The sequence below is a fragment of the Callithrix jacchus genome, chromosome 10 (genome assembly GCF_049354715.1).
Source record: "Callithrix jacchus isolate 240 chromosome 10, calJac240_pri, whole genome shotgun sequence".
Classification (NCBI taxonomy): Eukaryota; Metazoa; Chordata; class Mammalia; order Primates; family Cebidae; genus Callithrix; species Callithrix jacchus.
The window spans coordinates 20,834,537-20,854,947 of record NC_133511.1 but is presented as its reverse complement, the minus strand read 5'-3'; the positions used below and the strand labels follow the sequence as shown (position 1 = coordinate 20,854,947).

Sequence of the window (20,411 nt, the reverse complement as noted above, 5' to 3'; positions counted from 1 at the left end):
CATAAAAATAAATCCCGTACTGTTACCCAGAAAATGTCCTTGGCATTTGGTGTGTTTTCTAAAGCTATATTCTCTTAATGTTCTGCATCTAAGGTTGTAGGGGAGCCGTGGGGCGGGGGACGGGAATCATAATTTGATTGGTGTGGTTCAACACACATTTGGGCTTCTTGCAAAAATAAAACGCGGACACTAGAGGGTGCTGTTTGATTTCCTTTTTCACTGGGCTGTGCTGCAGATGTCAGCGCATGGGGCACTGCAAAATACCATCACGGTCTTCTAAACAGACCCGAATTGCAATGAAATACAAGCTGTAGAGACCCCCTGAGTTTTAGGAGAGAGAGTCTAGGAGGTTCAAAACAGAAGGGATGCTAAATTAATTCAGAATTAGTAAAGAAGTAATTCTTTATTATCCTGGTCCTGCATGATTGTCATCTTTTGATAATTACTTAATTCCTTTGGTTGCAAGAAATTTTATTAGATTTCAAGCTCCCAATAAATGTCAAATGGTTCTAAAAATAGCTAGAATAATAGACAATGTTAAACAATTAGTGGTTTCAAGTTTTGCCATTAGAATTTTGAGGAGAGGACATACCCACTACTGGTTAAAAAGCTAATTACAGAATTCCCAGTGGTCCCAAATGCCAGACCCCAAGATATGTTGTTTCTTTTGATACCAAACAAATACCAAGTCAATAAGATTCCCAATTAACTTCCTTTTTAACCTTTACTAAATATGTACTTTCCCACCCCTCTACCCCCCAAGCAAATCTTTTAGAACAGCAGGAAAAGGCAATGTTTTGAAGTTACCTTAACATATACTCTCATATGGCTTACATTTGTCTGGTGTCACTTTGTGACGTCAGAACATTTGAAAAGAAGCTTCCTGTTCTTATGTTACAGAGAGGAAAAGTACAGTATTGAGGCATGTAATAATTTGTGTTTCAAGCAGAGAATTAGTAGAAGAATCAGGATCATCTCCCAGTTCTTTTGCCTTCCAGGAAGTCAACTAAAGGGCCTATTTGTTTTCAATTCTGTAGAAGTATTTCCCTTTAATCCAGATAGAAGTGGTTGACTCAAAGGCAATGTGAGCACTATCACCACTGATTTTCAGTTCTTCTGGCTGCCAGGCACATGGGAAGTTTGCGCTTCCTCATCTCTAAAAGTCGGTTACAGCCATCTGGCTTGCATTGGCCAATGAGGTGGAGAAACATGGAAGAGCTAGGATGGGATTCTCCATGCTGTCTTCCCTTGCCAAGGTGAATCTTGAAGCCACATGTTGAGTTGACAATACCGAAGGATAATAAAGCCTCCAGCACCTTCCATTCCAGCACGACAATGAAAGCAAGGGCAACTTACATGAGCAAGAAAAAAACCTTTGTCAAATCGCTGAGATTCTGGGGTTTTCTCTTTTTGTTGAGACAAAATCTCATTCTGTTGCCTGGGCCGGAGTGCAGTGCCAATCATGGCTCACTGCAGCCTCCACCTCCCAGGCTCAAGCAGTCCTCCCAGTGAGCCTCCCAAGTAGCTGAGACTGCAGGCATGCACCACCACCCCTAATTTTTGTACTTTTTGTAGAGATGGGATTTTGCTATGTTGCTCAGACTGGTCTCAATCTCCTGGGCTCAAGCCATCTGTCCACCTGGGTCTCCCAAAGTGCTGGAATTATAGGTATGAGCCCTCATACCTGGTCTGGGGTTTTCTGATGTGGCATTATCATCTGGTTTATCCTGATGATAGACATGTGAAAGATACCGACCAAGTGAGAAAACCAAAGGCCAAGAACGAAAGTATGGCAAGAATGGTTTCAATTAAAAAGTTTAAAAAAAAAACTGGAGTTTTTAATTGAAGAATTTCTGATGACTTTAATATGAGAATCAATAAAGAGGTGTTACCAAGTAAGTGACATACCATTTCCTCCTTGCATGTTTTTAGTTAAAATTCATCTCAAGAGGCAGGCATGGTGGTTCACGCTCATAATCCCAGCACTTTGGGAGGTCAAGATGGGTAGATTTCTTGAGCTCAGCAGTTCGAGACCAGCCTGGGCAACATTGCAAAACCTCTTCTCTACTAAAAATACAAAAAAATTAGCCAAGCATGGTTGTGTGTGCCTGTAGTCCCAGATACTCAGTAAGTTGAAGTGGTAGGATTACTTGAGCCCAAGAAGTTGAGGCTGCAATGAGCTAAGATCATGTCAATGTACTCCAGCCTCAGCAACAAGAGTGAGACCTTGTCGTAAAAAAAAAAAAAAATTCATCTAAGGATCTCAGGTAAAACCATAAATGAAATATTATTGTATTCATCCCAATCTGTTTTATTTCAAAAGCCTAAACCTTTAATGGTGTGAATGGAAATGGTGCATAAGCTCATCCGAATCCTGAGATCTTGAAGTGTGGGATAGTCTGGAATCCAGGTTTTCATGCAAACAAAGAACACACGCCTAACATTCATTTCTATCTTCGTGAGGAAGAAGTATTGTGTCTCAGCTACAGTAGATGGCTTGATTCCTTAATCCATCTCAATGTCAGCATTTTCCCAGAAGATCTTAAGATATCCAAGCGAAAGCAGACACATATTTTCCTCCATCAATACCAGTGGTCCTCTTAGCTGCATAGCATGTGTGACTGCTGAGATAAGCTAGAATGTGTTGACTGTCCCAGGGGGCTGGAAGAACAAAATGGCTTAGTGCACACTCAGCCTACACCCCACCTCTTCAGCTTGGTGACACTGTGATGCCAGTGCTTTGACATAGGAGACAATGGCCATTTCACCCACACTCACATTCAAGAACACTTATGCTCAGCTTTTCAGCATTCTCAGAAAAATACAAAAATGCTATCCATTTAAATCCAAGACAATTTCAAAATAAACCTGAAGCAGGTTTTGCTTTGTTTTTGCCCTTAAAAAGAGAAGCACTCCAGGGATATATTTAGCAGACCCTCCATTTTGTAGTTAATTATAGCAGATACATGTTTGTGTACCGCTTACAAAAGAGGATGCTCCCTGCTTCTCTTCTACACAGCACCTTAATGCTCTGCTAATGCTCTGTAAGTACACATGAACAGCAATTTGACAGTGCATTAATGTTCTGGCCAACAGTGCCCTCCTGCTCCAATTGCTGCTACTTCTTTAAAAAAAAAAATCGTGGCATGCTATTTAGTATACAAAGTGTAACATCAGGGAGAATGATTCCAGTCACCAAGTAATGAGAATACTTGAACACAAAGTTTATTTAAGGATAAAACACATTAAAAATTATTTGGTTGATTTGTAAAAAGGAAGGGATTGGGTTTGAGGGTGTAGGAGAGTGGGTGGGGTTCCCCAGGTCAACAGTATGCCCAGTGGCCAAAGCTGCCATGGCAAGGTTGAAGGACACAGTGCAGGGAGCAGTGCCTCATAGACAGAACACGTGCGTATCATAGATGAGACACTTCCAAACGCCAGCAAGATTCCTTAGAGGGAGTCAAACCTTCCAGTCATCACTTCAAAATCGTTCCAACAGGCCCTCTCTCTATAAAAAAAAACTGATCCAGAAACAGCACTGGCTTGACAGATTTCTCTGGTCAGATTTCCAGTCCGATTTCTCTAACCAGAATTTTTTTTCCTTACTGGTTTTTCATGTGAACCAAAGTTTCTAGTGACAACTGTTTGGGAATTTCACACAAGAGACATACTTTCCACAACTGGCTTGTAGAAGCCCCGTTTCCTACTCTGAAAGAGGAGGTTGGATGGTCGCTGATTTCTGGACCTCGGACCGTTGGAGGCAGGTGGCATCATTTTGAGATGCTGGACATTTTCAAATAGGTTTTGACTTAAGGGCACACGCTTTTTATCCTACAGGGAGTTGAAGTAAGTAAATTACAGTACTTTATATAGAAACCTTGAGTTAATTATGAGGTTGTGCCTGATGTATAGACAAAATGCCATAATGAAATCTGGATCGTGATGAGAAGAAGCATCCAGACTTGAAGTCTGACTGAAGAATTAGAGGCTGTGAACAGAGAGAAATGCAGTAAGTCCTATGGGAAGGAAAAGAATACCTGTTTGGCAGGGATCAGACATCTTTGCAGCACTCAGCTAAAGAAAGGAAATTTCATCGCCAAGAAGCCATTTTATCTAAATGGCACTACGGCAGCAAAGCAGCAGGATTGAGCTACTCTTCGTGACAACTTCAGAAGAGGTCAAGGAAACCACGTGCTAAGGCTTGTTTGCTGGAGGAGGCATCCCAATCCCAACCCTAGCGCAAGTCGACTTGGCAGCCAGATGTAGGCCAATATATGGTCCTTACACGGTTGGATAACTTGTTTTTTTTTTTTTAATTGCCTTCATATTTTAGATGTAAGGGCAAGGACATTTTTTGTTTTGTTTTGTTTTAATGGTCCTAGAATTCCTTGGGTATGTTCCCCAGCTTTCCTTCTTAATTTCTGGAGTTTTCAAGGGAGACTTGCTGATCGAGTGGGCTTCAAATCTGAGTTTCTCCTTCTGGGGGTAAAGACCCTCCCCTGTCCCCTAGCTGCCTGCCCCATGGTAGAAGAGTGTCTACCTCTGCAGCTCTTGCCATCCTCCTGCAGGGTTCCGGTTACACAGCTGCAGAGAGGCCCGTCCACACGGCTCGTGCAAATCTGCTCACACCCTCCATTGTCCTCACACCAGTCCAACCCTGCAAAAGAGCAGTTAGGCATATTAACCACAGACAGTTCAACCCTTCCACTGGTATGGAAGGGCAAGGCTTTAAAAAGAGAAGTGGCCAAAGAAAAGCTCAATGCCATTGTTGAGTGTTTATAAGTCAATGAAAAGATTTCCTTAAGGAAACGGGTGATCTTCTCAAACCCGGTGTCCCCAACACCAGCCTCCTCATCCACTGGACCCATATCAGAGGTGAAACCCATCTGAGCCTTCAAATCCTGTTGTTTTAATAATTTAGGGCGTATTTTAGAAAACATACGTACTTTTTCTCCTAATAGGTCCCACTGAAATGATCTGTTCTTTGGGTTCTTTTGTATAATCTGTGGCAATCCTGGAATTTTGTGGGCAAGTCTGCAAGACAGAACACCAGGGGGAAAATTTCACACGATTAAGCTGATAACTTATTCTTCACCATGTTTTCACCTCTAAAACAGTCAGTGGCTCTGGTCTCAACCAATATTGCTGCTCAGATTAATTAGAACCAATACATTCTTGATCATAGAATCCACTGGGACTCTAGGCTATATGTTGAACAGAATTAAATATACTCTTCACACTGGAATTAGTACTTTTTCCTTTTTAAAAATCTTTCCTTCATTTCTGATTGATCCACACTGGAATGAGATTCAAAGAGTCTCCCTGCCCAGGAATAGGATTGCTTCATCTCATCAGACACTAATGTATGCAGTATCATTTGTAAATTGCTCTGACCATAATTCACATCTTGATTCTGCAAACATGGTGTAAACATAAGCTGCAATGTTAAAGGCTAGGGGCCAGGTATCGGTACAATCAAATCTTAAGGACCCAGCCCATATGTAGTGGTGGTGGAAGCCTGGCATGGAAGAGATGACTGGTTTGCTACCTCATCCCTCACCCTCTCCAGAGCCCTGATGTAGATCAGGTGAGCTGCAGGACACTTGGATAAATTGCATCCAGAGCTCAGGAGTTTGGTTCTGCAGTGGAGTGCAACTTGGTCCACTGGTCATCAGAGTCAGGCTGTCTGGCTCCTTGAGACTCTAGTGCAGTGGTTCTCAACCAGGCAAGCTGGCAACATCTGGAGACATTTTGGGTTTTGCAACTGGGGGAAGGTGTGATTGGTGTTCGTGGGTGGGGGTGAGGGATGGTGCCAACATCCTACAGTCACAGAACAGTCCGCTACAACAAGGAATCTTTTAGTCTAGTGTTAAGCCAATGACTGGTTGATATTTCAGAGACTGAAGAGTAAATAGATATTATTTCCCCGTGTTCTCTCGCATTGTCCCGTCAAAGACGACTGTCCACCCCAAGCATGTCTGCATGATTCCAGCCCGGCCTCCTGGCATTCATGATCCTCGTGTTGGGAAACTGAGACAGTGAGAAACAAGGCTGAGCACATCGTTTTTCAGTCCCACTTACGATCTTACAGGAGTACTTTTCTGAGTCGCAGAGTGACACTGCACAGTGAAGGTGAACTTCATCGTAATCCCCTATGAATTTAAAGACGGTGACGTGAAAGCGACAGGTCAGGGAGACCCCGTTCTCCTCGATGCCAATGGTGTTATCTTTGATGTTCTGACACCTATTCAGAAAAAATAATGGAATCTTTGCTTCGCATGTTTTCCTCTTACACTTTAATCCTCATCTTCATTTCAAAATTTCACATTTCACATAAAACCGTCAAATGCCTTTACATTTGAAAGTGACCTCTAGACTGCACAGGTTTGTCATTTATTGTCACTCCTTCATATTTTCATAGTTTGTTTTGAAACATCAAATACCACCTTGAATTAGTCTCCTAACTGCAACTAAAAACAAAATGACTGCAGGGACTACACTCAGTTTCCTCAAGCTTCAGTTTCTCATTCCGCCCCCTCATAATGCTGTGTTTTACCGGTATCAATTTAATAAACACTGATTCATTGTTACTTCTTCTGTACTTTCTTCAGTTAATGTTGGCAGGGGCCCCTGACTCAAACCCTGTTGGGAATACTTCCCTCGTGTCAAAATAGGTAGCAGCTGGAGGGGAAAGAAGACCCGTCGGGGTCAGCTGCAGAGTTGCTTTGATGTAGCTGATTGCCACTTCTCAGCCCTTCCTTCCTGTGGTACTGAGTCAAGAGACAACGTCAGCCAAGACATCTCTCAGGCACAGATATCTTGGTTCAACTATGCATGGTTCTCCAAATGTATCAGAGGGTCCTATAGTCCTATGTCTTTTTATGCACCGTTTCCCCTGCCTGGAAGATCTTCCTCCTCTTTGTACAATGCATCACTCCTGCTCTTTCTCCAGCACCAATTCTAAGGCACCCTCTCCTTTATAAATGTCCCCTAGTCATGCCTGGACCAGGCACAAACAAATGGCCTTTCCTGGATTTGCCAACAGCCTCTGTTGGGCTCCTTGAGTGCAGGAACCAAGACATGAGGAAGTAGCTTCCCACCCAACCACAGTTCAATTTGTAGACCTTTAGTAAGCTGAGATTTATGAACATGCTCCCTGGCTCACTGTCCCTCTCTGGGTCAAGCCTATTAAATACCATTTTAAAAATGCTAACTGCTACCACGTCTTTCAAAGGAGACACAATCTCTATAATCTGGGTTTGCATTTGTAGAGTGTGTCAGATCTTAACCCTTCTATGTTGGGAAAGGAATACAATAAGAGGAGGAAGAAACATGGACAAAAGGAGAAATGTGATGGTCACCCACTCACCTAGGCCTGCAGGACACCAAGTAGTCACCATGTCCCTCCCTCTGCCTCTAAGGAGGATAAACACTGATTCAGAAATACAAATGCCTTAGTGAGGTCTTTGCTAAAAATTCCACAATACACCTCAGCAACCCATGCCACTCACCGCACCTGGTCACTTGGGGAGTCAGTGTGTCTTAAAACCTAAAATGATTCCTTCTCTGCTCCTTGATAGTTGTGTGACCTTGAGCATGCTCTGTGCCTATTTCTGAGCCTTTCTGAGCCTGTTTCATCTGCAAACTAGCAAATGTCTATTGTTTGTCTTCCCAGAACCACATTCTTCTTCTCTTGGAAACCATGCCTCTTCCCCTCAACCATAGAGCTAATTATGGTATCCTAGCACTCTCTGACTGCCATAGGGTGGGTGCTGACCAGGCCAGGCAAATGTGATGGTGCATACCTCTACCCCCCAAATGAAGGATAGGTAAGTGATCAAAGATAGGCCTGGGATTCCGTGCACTGGAGCTCGAAGTACTCTCCCCCATTGGTTATAATGCTGTAAGAATGTGAGTCTGGGATTGCCAGTGGCTAAGAAGGTCAATGAGAGAGAGAGAGAGAAAAAAAAAAGAGGAAGAGACAAGGGATAAAGCAAGAGGAGAGTCTCGATAGCATCTGTCTCCCTGGATCTAGTCATCCCTGAAGTCACATCCACTCTGGTGATTTGATGCCATAACCTTTAAAAGCCTTGGTTTTTGCATAAACTAGTTTGAATTGGTCTCTACCACTTATAAATAATTCAGATTAACACATTCACCCATTTTAATAATTATTGTGGGCTGGCTGGGCATGGTGGGACACACCTGTAATCCTAGCTCTTTGGGAGGCCAAGATGGTAGGATCAGTTGAACTCAAGAGTTCAAGACCAGCCTAAACAACACAGTGAGACCCTGTCTCTACAAAAAATAGAGAAAATTAGCCGGGCATGGTGGTGTGCACCTGTAGTCCCAGCTACTCAAGAGGCTGATGCAGGAGGACCACTTGAGCCCAGGATGTTGAGACTGCATTGAGCCATGATCATACCACGACACTCTACCTGGGAAACAGAGTGAGACCATGTCTCAAAAAATATATAATAATTATTATAGGCTTCAAGATGGCTGACTAGAGGCATGCAGAACTTGCCTCCCTAACAAAGATGAACCAAAACAGTGAGTAGACTATCACAAGTTGAATACAGCATCAAAGAAAGAACACTGGAATTCAGCAAAAGAGGGACAGAGGAGCTCTGAGGCAAGAAAATAGTAGGAAGCAAAGCAGTTGGCCCTGCTAGGGTCAGCATGGAGACAGGAGAAACTTCCCAATATGGGAAAAGGTCATGGAGGGATCCCCAGTGGTCCATATTCCACTGCAGACTTTGGTAATGCTAGCCATGGGAGAGCCATCTGGGCCCTGAGACTAGTATAGGAAGCTACCTGGACTCCACATAACATTATTGTTCCAGAGAAGGAATTCACACTGAATCACACACCCTTCAGCCCCCCAGCCCCCATCAGACTATAGCTTGCCCTAAGGCCCAACAGCCCCTGCTTCTCCACATCCCTGGAGCCCTGCTAACACCCACCCCCCATGTCTACTCAAAAAGCTACACGTTCACAACACTAACTAGACTTGGTGATGCAGCTGGGTCCCCAGCACTTTAACCCACAGTGTCCTTTACCCTGGGGATCAGGGATGCAATGCACCAGGGAGGCTGTCCCCATGACAAAGGGGGCTGAAGCACAAGCTCCCCGGAACCCAAGAGCTGCCTGCCTGCAGCTGCTGCCACTGTCAGCAACTCTGCCACTTCCCCAGCAGCAGGGCCACCAGACACTTATATACACCTTCAGGGGGCCTGAAGATTAGCCCACCAGGTGCTGTCATGGGGCCTGAGAACAAGCCTGCCCAACCAACCACTACGGGTGCCCATGTATGCTGTCCAGGGATCTGGGGATTGACTCACCCACCAGTCACCACTGGCACCCACATACGTCTTCCAGGGGTCTAAGGATAGGCCTGCCCAACCTGTTTCCAACACCACTGGCAATCAAGTGTGTTGTTGGGGGGACCTAGGGATCAACCTACCCCACCCACCAACACTGGTGCCTGCATGTACCATCGGGGGACCTGACAACTGACCTGCCCCACACACTGCCAGTGCCCACATGCACCATCAGGGGGCCTGGGGGTCAGCCCACCTTTGTGCTCACACACATCATCAAAGGATCTGAAGACAGGCCTGCCCTGCTTGCTATCCCCAGCACCCATGCACATCATCTGGGGGCTTACAATTGCCCTGCCCTGTTCACCACTGCCAATAAATACGTTTGCCTTTAAAATTTGCCTTTTGGGAACCTAAGGACAGGCCCACCCAGCCTTTCACCACTGCCAGAATTCACGCACATGTGCCACCTGAGGGCCTGGGGGCTGGCCCACCACCACCACCACTGGCACTCCCATGTGAGCCTTTGGAGCCTGAGAGTTGGCCCACCACTGCTACTGCCATCACTGATGCCACACATACCACTTAGGGCCTGAGGACACCCATCCACATGGCCCACTGCTGCCACTGACCGAGGATTAGCCTACCCAGACCTACTACCATGAGTGCTTGTTAATGCCACCCAAAGGTTGGCATGCCTGCCTGCTATCACCACCACTGGTACCCAAGAACTGGCCCACCTGGCATCCCTCTCCCAGCAAAGCTTCACCATATCCTTCACTAAGAGCCTAAGTTACTGACTGACAGACATGACTGATGCTGATTACAGCTGAAGAAATCATATGGAGACTACACTACTATGTCCTCCCAGAATCAAAGCCAAAGTTAAACCCAACCAGCATTATAGATACATCCATAGGAAGAACTCTGTCCCTATAAAAGCCAATCCATAAAATTGGAAGAAGCAATTATTATACCAGATGCACAGAAACAAACATAAGGACATAAGAAATACATATGTATATATAAAGCAAGAAGACAAAACAGCACAATAATTATCCAGCAACACATCCCAACACAAAAAGAAATCTATGACATACCTGGGAAAGAAATCAATATGATGACATTAAATAAGTTCAGTGAGATATTGGAAAACACAAATAAACAATACAAAGAAATCAGAAAAACAATTCATAATCTGAGTGAGAAATTCAACAAAGAGATGTATAAATAGAACCAAACAGAAATTCTGGAACAGAAGAATTCAATGAATGAAATAAAAAAAAATACAATCAAGAGCTTCAACAATATACTAGATCAAGCAGAACAAAGAATTTTAAAATGTGAATAGAATTCTTTTGAAATAACCTAATCAGGCAAAAAACAAAAAAAGGAAAGAAAAAGAAATAAGAAAGAAACAAAAAATCCTATGTGAAATACAAGACATTATTTATAATATAAAGTGACTATTCTAATTTTTGGAGTTCCAGAAGGGTTAAAAGATATGCAAAGGTATAGAAAATCTGTTTAATGAAATAAGAGTTAAAAACTTCCCAAGCCTTGCAAGAGATATAATCATCTATATACAGGAAGCTCAAAGATCCTAAATAGATTCAACCCAAAAAATGTCTTTTCTAAAGCATATTACAGTCAAAGTGACAAAAGTAAAAGACAAAGAGAATTCTAAAAACAGTGAATGAAAAGCATCAAGTTAATATATAACGGAATCCCACCAGACCAACAGCAGATCTCTCAGAAGAACTCTGATAGGACAGGAAAGAATTCAACAATATATTCAAATTGCTGGAAAAAAAAATACCTGCTAATCGAGAATACTATACCCAGCAAAGCTATCCTTAAAAAATGAAGAAAAAAATAGCATTTCCCAGACAAGCAAAAACCGAGGGAATTTACCACTGGGCCAGTCCTACAAGAAAATCTCAGTGTGTCCTACATTCGAAAGCAAAACAATGGCATATGACATCATAAAAACGCACAAAAGTGTAAAACTCAATGATGGAGCATACATACAAAAGAGAAAGAGAAGGAGCCAAATGTTACTACTGTAGAAAACCACCAAACCACAATAATAAATAATAAGAGATAATTAAACAAAGAGTGTATAAACAACCATAAAACAATAAACAAAATGATGGGAATAAGTCTTCACTTATCAATTATAAACTTGAATGTAAGCAGATTAAATTTCCCACTTAAAAGATATAGACTGGCTGAACGGCTAAAAAGAAAACAAACCATTTATGCAGCCAACAAATATGAAAAAATGCTCATCATCACTGGTCATTAGAGAAATGCAAATCAAAACCACATTGAGATACCATCTCACACCAGTTAGAAGGGCGATCATTTAAAAAAAATCTGTAGACAACAGATGCTGGAGAGGATGTGGAGAAATAGCAACAGTTTTACACTGTTGATGGGAGCGTAAATTAGTTCAATCATTGTCGAAGACAGTGTGGTGATTCCTCAAGGATCTAGAAATAGAAATACCATTTGACCCAGCAATCCCACTACTGGGTATATACCCAAAGGATTATAAATCACTCTACTATAAAGACACATGGACATGTATGTTCACTGCAGCACTGTTTACAATAGCAAAGACTTGGAGCCAACCCAAATGCCCATCAATGATAGACTGGATAAAGAAAATATGGCACATATACACCATAGAATATTATGCAACCATAAAAAAGGATGAGTTCTTGTCCTTTGCAGGGACATGGTTGAAGCTGGAAACCATCATTCTCAGCAAACTGACACAAGAACAGAAAACCAAACACCACGTTCCCATTCATAAGTGGGTGTTGAACAACGAGAACACATGGACACAGGGAGAAGAACATCACACACCAGGACCTGTTGAGGGGTGGGGGAGCTAGGGGAGGGATAGTAGGGAGTGGGGGGATTAGGAAGGGATAATATTAGGAAAAATATCTAATGTAGGTGACAGGGGGATGGATGCAGCAAACCACCTGTATACCTATGTAACAATCCTGCACAATCTTCACATGTACCCCAGAACTTAAAGTATTAAAAAAAAAAAACAACCTCAAATGTATGTTGCCTACAAGAAACTCACTTCACCTGCAAAGACACATATAGACTGAAAATAATGGGATGGAAAAAGATAATGTGTGAAAATCAAAACCAAAAGTAAGCAGGAGTAGCTATAATTGTATCAGATATAACAGACTTTAACTCAAAGGCTGTAAAAAGAGACAAAGATGATAATTACATAATGATGAAAGGATAAATTCAGCAAGAGGATACAAGAATCCTAAATATATATGCATCCAATACCAGAGCACCCAAATATATAAAACAAATATTATTAGATCTAAAGGGAGAAATAAATTCCAATGTAATGAAAGTTGGGAATTTTAACACCCTATTCTTAACATTGGAAAGAAAATCAACGACAACAAAAAATTTATTTAAATTGCACTTTAGACCAAATGGACCTAACAGGCATTTACAGAACATTTTACCCAACAGCTGCAGCATACACATTTTTCTCATTAGTACACAGAATATTTTCCAAGATAGACCATATGTTAGGCCAAAAACCAAGTCTTGACACATTTTTAAAAATGGAAATGATATCAACTATTTTTTTTCAGACCATAATGGAATAAAACTAGAAATCAACAATGAGAGAAGTTTTAGAAACTGAACAAATACATAGAAAGCAGATAACATGCTCCTGAACAACCATAGGTCAATGAATAAATTAAAAATGAAATTTAAAAATTTTTCTTTAAACAAATGACAATGGAAATGGAACATGCCAAACATGTGAGATACAACAAAAAGCAGTGCTAAGGGGGAAGTTTATTGCAATATACACCTACATCAAAAAGGTAGAAAACTAAACCCAAAAATTAGTAGAAGGAAAAAATAATAAAGGTCAAGCCAGAACTAAATGAAGTATAGACTAAAACAAATGAAGAATCGATGAAATGTAAATTTGGTTTTTGAGAAGATAATAACATTGATAAAGCACCAGTTAGACTAACTTAAGGGGAAAAGAGATAACCCAAATAAAATGAGAACCATACAAGAAAATACTACTTAACACCACAGAAAGACAGAGAATCACTAGAGACTGTTATGAACAACTATACACTTTCTGAAACCTACAGAAAATGGATAGATTTCTGGACACATACAACCTACCAAAGTTGAACCAGGAAGAAATAGAAAACCTGAACAGACCAATAACTAATAATGAGACTGAATCAGGAACAAAAAGTCTCTTAGCGAAGAAAAGTCCAGGACCAGTTGTCTTTACTGCTAAATTCTACCATACTTATAAAGAAGAACAAACATCAATGCTTCCTAAACTATTTCAAAAAACTGAAGAGGAGAAAATTTGAGAATTCTTCCTAGTTCATTCTACAAGGCCAGCATTACCCTGATACCAAACTAAAACCAGACTAGGACACCTCCCCTCCGCCACACACACACACTACAAGCCAATATCTAAACATAAATGTAAAAAAACATCAACAAAATACCAGCAAACTGAATCCAACAACACATGAAAAAGATAATACACCATGATCAAGCAGTGCTCATTCCAGGGATGCAAGAATGTTTCAATATATACAAATGAATAAATGCCATATATCACATAAACATGAACAATAAAAACCATACAATTATCTCAATAGATGCACAAAAATAATTTGATAAAATTCAAGATCCCTTTATAATAAAAACTCTTAAGAAATCAGGTGCAGAAGGAACATGCCTCAACATAATAAAGGCCATATATGACAAACCTACAGGTAATATCATACTGAATGGAGAAAACCTGAAAGTTACTGGAACAAGTCATGGATGCTCAATCTCATCGCTCTTATTCAGCATAGTACTAGAAGCCCTAGCCAGTTCAACCAAGCAAGAGAAAGAAATAAAAGACATCTAAATTGGGAAAGAGAAAGTCAACTGTCCCTTTGCAGATAACATGATCTTATATACAGAAAAGCCTAAAGAGTCCATCAAACACTCTTAGAACAGATCAACAAATTCAGTAAAGTTGCAGGACATAATGACAATATGCAAAAGTCAGTAGCATTTCTATACACCAATAATGAACTAGCAGAAAAATAAATCAAGAAGGCAATCGAATTTACAATACATAAAAAAAATAACAAATCTAGGAAAAAATTTAACCAAGTAAGTGAAAGATCTCTACAAGGAAAACTACAAAGGGCTGATAGAAGAAATTTAAGAGGACAAACAAATGGAAAGATATCTCATGCTTATGGATTGGGAGAATTAATATTGTTAAGATGATCATACTACCCCTCAAAAACCTACAGATTAAATGCAATCTCTATCAAAATATCAATGAATTCTTCACAGAAATAGAAAAAAAATCCTAAAATTTGTATAGAGCCACAACAGGCTCTGACTAGTCAAAGCAATACTCAGTGAAAAGAACAAAGCTGGAGACATCACACTACCTGACTTTTAAGTATAGTGCAAAGCTATAGTAGCCAAAACAGCATGGCTATTGGTATAAAAACAGGCACATGGACTAATGTAACAAAACAGAACTCAGAAATAAATCCATGTATTTACAGTCAACTGATTTTCAACAAAGACACCAAGAACATACATTGGGGAAAGGATACTCTCTTCAAAAACTAGTGCTGAGAAAACTGGATATCCATATGCAGAAGAATTAAATTATACCCCTGCGTCTCACCATAAACAAAAATCAACTCAAAGTGGATTAAAGATTTAAATGTGCAACCAGAAACTATAAAGCCACTGGAGGAAAACAAAGTGAAATTGCTTCATCTTTGGTCAAGGTAAATGTTTTATGGGCAAGATTTCAAAAGCCCAAGCAACAAAGCAAAAATAGACAAATGGGACTATATTAAACTAAAAAGCTTCTACACAGCAAAGAAAACAATCAACAAAGTGAAGAAACAACCCAATGAATGGAAGAAAATATTGTCAAACTATCTATCTAACAAGAAAGTAGTATCCAGAATATGCAAAAACAACTCAACAGCAAGAAAACAAATAATTCCTTTGAAAAAGGATTTGCATAGACATTTCTCAAAGGAAGACATACAAATGGCAAACATGTATATGAAAAAAATGCTCAACATTACTAATCATCAGGGACATAAAAATCAAAACCACAGTGAGATATCTTGCCATGCCAGTTGAAATGGCTATTACTAAAAAGACAAAAAGTAACAAACGCTGGTGAGAATATGGAGAAAGGGGAACTCTTCTACACTACTGGTGGGAATATAAATGAGTACAGTCATTATGGAAAACAGTACAGAGGTTTCACACACAAACACACACACACACACACACAGACACACACACACACACAGACACACACACCCCTAAAAATAGAACTACCACAGAATCCAGCAAGACTGGATATGTATTCAAAGGAAAGGAAATTAGTATAACAAAAGAATACCAACACCCCCATGTTTATTGCAGCCCTATTCACAATAGCCAAGATATGAAATCAACCTTAGTATACATCAGTGGAGAAATGGATAAAGAAAATGTGATATGTAAACACAAGGGAAAAATATTCAGCCTTCAAATGAAATGAAATGAAATCCTGTCATTTGCAACAACATGGATGGAACCGGAAGTCATTATGTTAAATGAAATAAGCCAGACACAGAAAGACAAATATCTCAAGTTCTCACTCATATGTGGGAGCTTAAAAAGTTGATTTCATGGAAGTAAAGAGTAGACACTTACCAGAGGCTGAGAAAGAAGCAGGGATGAAGGGAGGTTGGCTAATGGCTACAAACATGCGTTTAGATGGAAGGAATAAGTTCTAGTGTTCGATAGCACGGTAGGGTGACTATAATTAACAACAAGTTTCTGTATATTTCAAAACAGCCAAAAGAGAAGATTTGATATGCTCCCCACACAAAGAAAAGATACATATTCAAGGTGATGGGTATCCTAAATTCCCTGATCTGAGCACTACACATTTAATGCATGTATCAAAATCTCATGTATATTTCATAAATATGTAAATGTATCAATAGATTTTTTAAATAAATTCATATAAAAAGTAATTATTGTAAGAGTGATGAAAATATTCTAAAATTAGATTATGGTGATATTTGCAATGCTCTACAAATTTATCAAAAACCACTGATTTTTACACTTAAAGCAAATAAATTGTATTATACATAAATTTTCTTTGCAATAAAGCTATTTAATGAATTGTTATGAAATCTATTATAATAAATATAAACTGTCTAACAAAACCAGAAAGTTTTTTTTTTAATAAAGATAATTATTGTGGTTGGTCTATAGTCTTTTCTTCTCATTCATTCATTCAAGGCATTTTGTTGTGTAATCACTATGTTTCAGGAAATATACTAGGTGGTAAAAATACAGTGGTAGGTAAAAGGAAACTTGCTGAGCCTATCAGCTATTATGTTAATTTCTTTTTTATTTTTATAGATGCCCTGTTCATTAACCTGTAGTTATTCTCATTATAGTCTTTCGTTTCCAGAATTCCACATTCCTCCCAAATTGAAGTTCAAAGTAGGCAGCACAGAATCCCCACTTTGAGAATAAAGCATCTTGTAGTTAATGCCACATGGACTTGGGATACCTCCCACTATATTTCTGTATGACTTTAGGCAAGTTACTTGATTGCCTATAAAAGGAGGCTTATAATATCTACCTCATAGGTTGTCTTGAGAATTAGATGAATTAATAAATGCAAAATGCTGGCCTCGTAGGAAGCCCACAAATAATAGTTTCCATTCCCTTATCTAAAAAATGATGCAGACAATATTATACTAGAAACTCTGAGATTGTTGTCTATAAAAAGGCTACTCACCCTCCTTCAATGATGAAATATCGGAGCTTATCGTTGCTATCTCGGGAGGGTGTGGCATAGCATTTGTTGAGCGTTAGGATTAAATGTGTGGAGTCAGCTCCAACCACAAAAACCCCTACATACAGCACATCTCGAGTCGTCAACACTACTTCGCCCTGGCGGTAAGGATGTTTGTAGGAGGCATTTTTGTAGAGCGCCATCTTGGTGGTGAAGCTGCCTTCTTGGGTTGGAACTGTCAGGTTAATTACACTAAAACAGAAAACGATGATTAGACATGCACTCAAAACAATGTTACCTATTCAATTGCCTACCATTTTTCAGGCTAAGAATGCAGAGAGAGAGCAAAGCATGTAGTAGCAAAGTCTAAGTCTGTGCTGTCCAATATAGTACCTGCTAGCCACATGGGGCAATTTACATTTAAATGAAATAAAATTAAATACAACTAAAAATTCAATTCCGCAGCCCCCCTGAGCCACATTTCAAGTGCTGAGCAGCCACTTGTAGCCACCACATTAAACAGTACAGATGGAACATTTCCGTCATCACAGAGATTTCTATTGAACATTGCTGGTTGAAAGCATTTCGGCTCAAGAAACATGAATTATGTTTTTCCTAAGGCATCAAAGACAAACGCTAGCAATTTTGATTATGCTAACCTTAACTGTCAAGGAAAAGAAAAAGCAATGTGCACAGCCCCTGAGATGCCTTACCTTAGCATAGGCTTCACCACGGAATCCAAGGAGATCTTGATATCCAGTTCATAAGCACATGAAAATTCCACACTGATCGTGCGGTCTCTGGTAATTATGTTGCCAGTGTTATTGGCACTTTCGATCCATATTGTGTTTTTATACATGATATGAGTGCCATTGGACTGCAGAGCAAGGGGAAGTCAGAAATCATTACATCTGGGAATGAGTATGTAGCTTGCATGTTAAATCCATATCCCCGAAAGTAGAGACATGGCTTCCTTCCATACATAACTTAGAGGCCAGTAAAAAGCAGCATGGAGCTGGCCTTAGGATTTACTTGGGGGGAAAAGGTATTACAATAGTTATCAGTAGCACCCTTCAGTCTGATAATCTTGGATACCCTTGGAAGGTGATTTCATGTACTACTGAATTCTAACCACTACCAGACCCCAGCTATCTGTGGGACCCCAAGCTAGGAATAGCATGAACGATTTCCATTACTGGGCAATAGAAATCTTCCTTTTCAATGCTTAATTTGAAATCTCTTCTCCACCAAATCCATCACCAGACATGCCTGCAAGGACCAAAATGGATGAGCTCAAGTTTCACCTCCTTACTCCTTTCAGCCCCTGCTAAAATTTTTAAGGAATATAACCATGAAGGGAAGACACACAGCAATATGGAAAAAGAAGAGAAACAAGATGCTTTGCTAACCTATACGTTGGGTAATCTGACATTAAAAGTGGGGATCTCACTATATTTCTGAAGCCAGCTGTTTTTTTATTTTGTTTTGTTTTTAGAGACAGGGTCTCACTGTCACCCAGGCTGGAGTGCAGTGGTGCTATCATAGCTCACTGAAGCCTCGAACTCCCAGGCTCAAGTGATCCTCCCATGTCAGCCTCCCAAGTAGACACAACTACAGGTACTGTCACCAGATCCAGCTAATTTTTAGATTTTTCTTTTAATAGAGACAGGGTCTTGCTACATTGCCTGGGCTGGTGTTGAATTCCTGGCCTGAAGCAGTCCTCCAGCCTTGGCCTCCCAAAGTGCTGGGTTTACAGTCATGAGCCATTGCACTTGGCCTGAAGCCACCTGTTAAATGAGGTTTGGGACTCCCTTTCCCACTGAAATAGCTAAGCCTAAATGTATTTATCTCGAAGCACAACAGAAGCATAAAAGAAGTCACAATTCTGTCCACATACAGAATAACGAACAACAGAAGGCATCACAAACCAAGGAAAAAACATGTCACTCTTTCAACTCCGTCAGCCACTTAGCATCAGATGACAACTGCTCTTGCTGTCTTTCATTTTGCACATGTCTCTTTCTGTTTTCTAAGGAGCATATTTCTAAGCAGATCACCCTGAAGTTGGATTTAAGGACAATAAATGTGCAAACACTGGAAGCTGTCACTACCTCTGCCAGGTGCTCTTTCCTGCTGGTCCTCTCACCTGCACAATGTTTCCACAGTTCCCTTTGGTGTTGTTGATCTGAAAGGAGATAAAATCTTCCCCCTCGATGCCAGTGCACTGTCTGTCATTGATCCTCACACCCTCCCGCTCGAAACCGAGCTGGAAGAGTTTGCACTTGGATATGGACACTTCCATCTGGGCTGCTTTGCAGGTCACCTCTGCATCAATAATGTCATGTGAGTCTGTGGGAACAGTTATTACGAAAGGCAAATCAGTGGAGTTGGTCTTGCTGCAGGAGTGGGAGAAAAGCATTCCATTACCATTCTCCTTCAGAAGAGGCAAATGATCTCCACCCAAAGGCAGCAGTGTTTCCAATTATGCTTTGATCAGACCAAATGAGCATATGAATTCAGTCAAAGCAGTAACTTGGGCATTAGTGGAGCCTTTTAAAAAAGAACAAAATGCAGACAAAGTGTCTTCTGTCTTCTCTTTACAAACCCAGGTCTTCCACCACCATGCTGGTAGCAGCTACTTTTCTGTAAGCTGCACATTGAACATACCAAATTGGACACATTGTGGTCTGGCTGAAGAGCATGGCTCCAAAGGACAGCAGCACTGGCCAGGCTATATCCAAAGCCCCTGCTGATTCAGCTCAGCAGAATCCTAGCGACTCCCAGGAGAGCACTAGGAGCTTGCTTTTTGACATAGCAATGCACCAATTGACATTTTCTCTTGAGCATATAAACACCAGCTAATAAGCACAACAGAAACAGAGAAAAACATTTTTATCTGCTTAGGTGAAGCCCTTGTCCCCTCCTATGGAGCCTTTGGTCAACTGGATTTTCATTCTTGAATGCTGTTAAATTGAGCAGCTGCCTCTAAGTTATTTGCCTCTAAGTTCAGAAGGGGAGCAGAGATGGAAGGCAAAGCAGCTCTGCTTCAAGCTGCCATCCAGGCAGGCTCGGCAGTGGACGAGGCCATTTCCATACCAAGGGAGCTACAGTGAGGAATAAGTCCTGGAGTCCTAGTTATTTATGGCTTGCTTCAAACTCTTCAGTGGTGTATATCTTCAGGACAAAAAGCTTTGGGACAAATCAATGTG

At 40.7% G+C, this 20,411-nt stretch overlaps 1 protein-coding gene across 3 annotated transcripts in view; it reads right to left on the bottom strand.

The window, feature by feature from the left end:
* Positions 1–3,200: 3,200 nt before the first annotated feature.
* Positions 3,201–20,411, bottom strand: part of TECTA (tectorin alpha) — a 79,129-nt gene continuing 61,918 nt past the window's right edge. The window contains exons 13-19 of one of the 3 annotated variants that reach the window (XR_013522817.1): positions 19,349–19,551; positions 17,916–18,079; positions 17,206–17,454; positions 6,090–6,244; positions 4,947–5,034; positions 4,541–4,657; positions 3,201–3,988 (exon numbers count right to left, since the gene is read on the bottom strand). Coding sequence is in view for 2 of the 3 variants with exons in the window: in XM_078339188.1 (XP_078195314.1) it covers positions 3,888–3,988; positions 4,541–4,657; positions 4,947–5,034; positions 6,082–6,244; positions 17,206–17,454; positions 17,916–18,079; positions 19,349–19,551 (1,085 nt within the window). In the remaining variant the exon portion in view is untranslated. Of the gene's footprint in view, positions 3,989–4,540; positions 4,658–4,946; positions 5,035–6,081; positions 6,245–17,205; positions 17,455–17,915; positions 18,080–19,348; positions 19,552–20,411 lie in introns of all 3 variants that reach the window. The other 2 variants (XM_078339188.1, XM_035264887.3) reach the window with 2 other exon arrangements.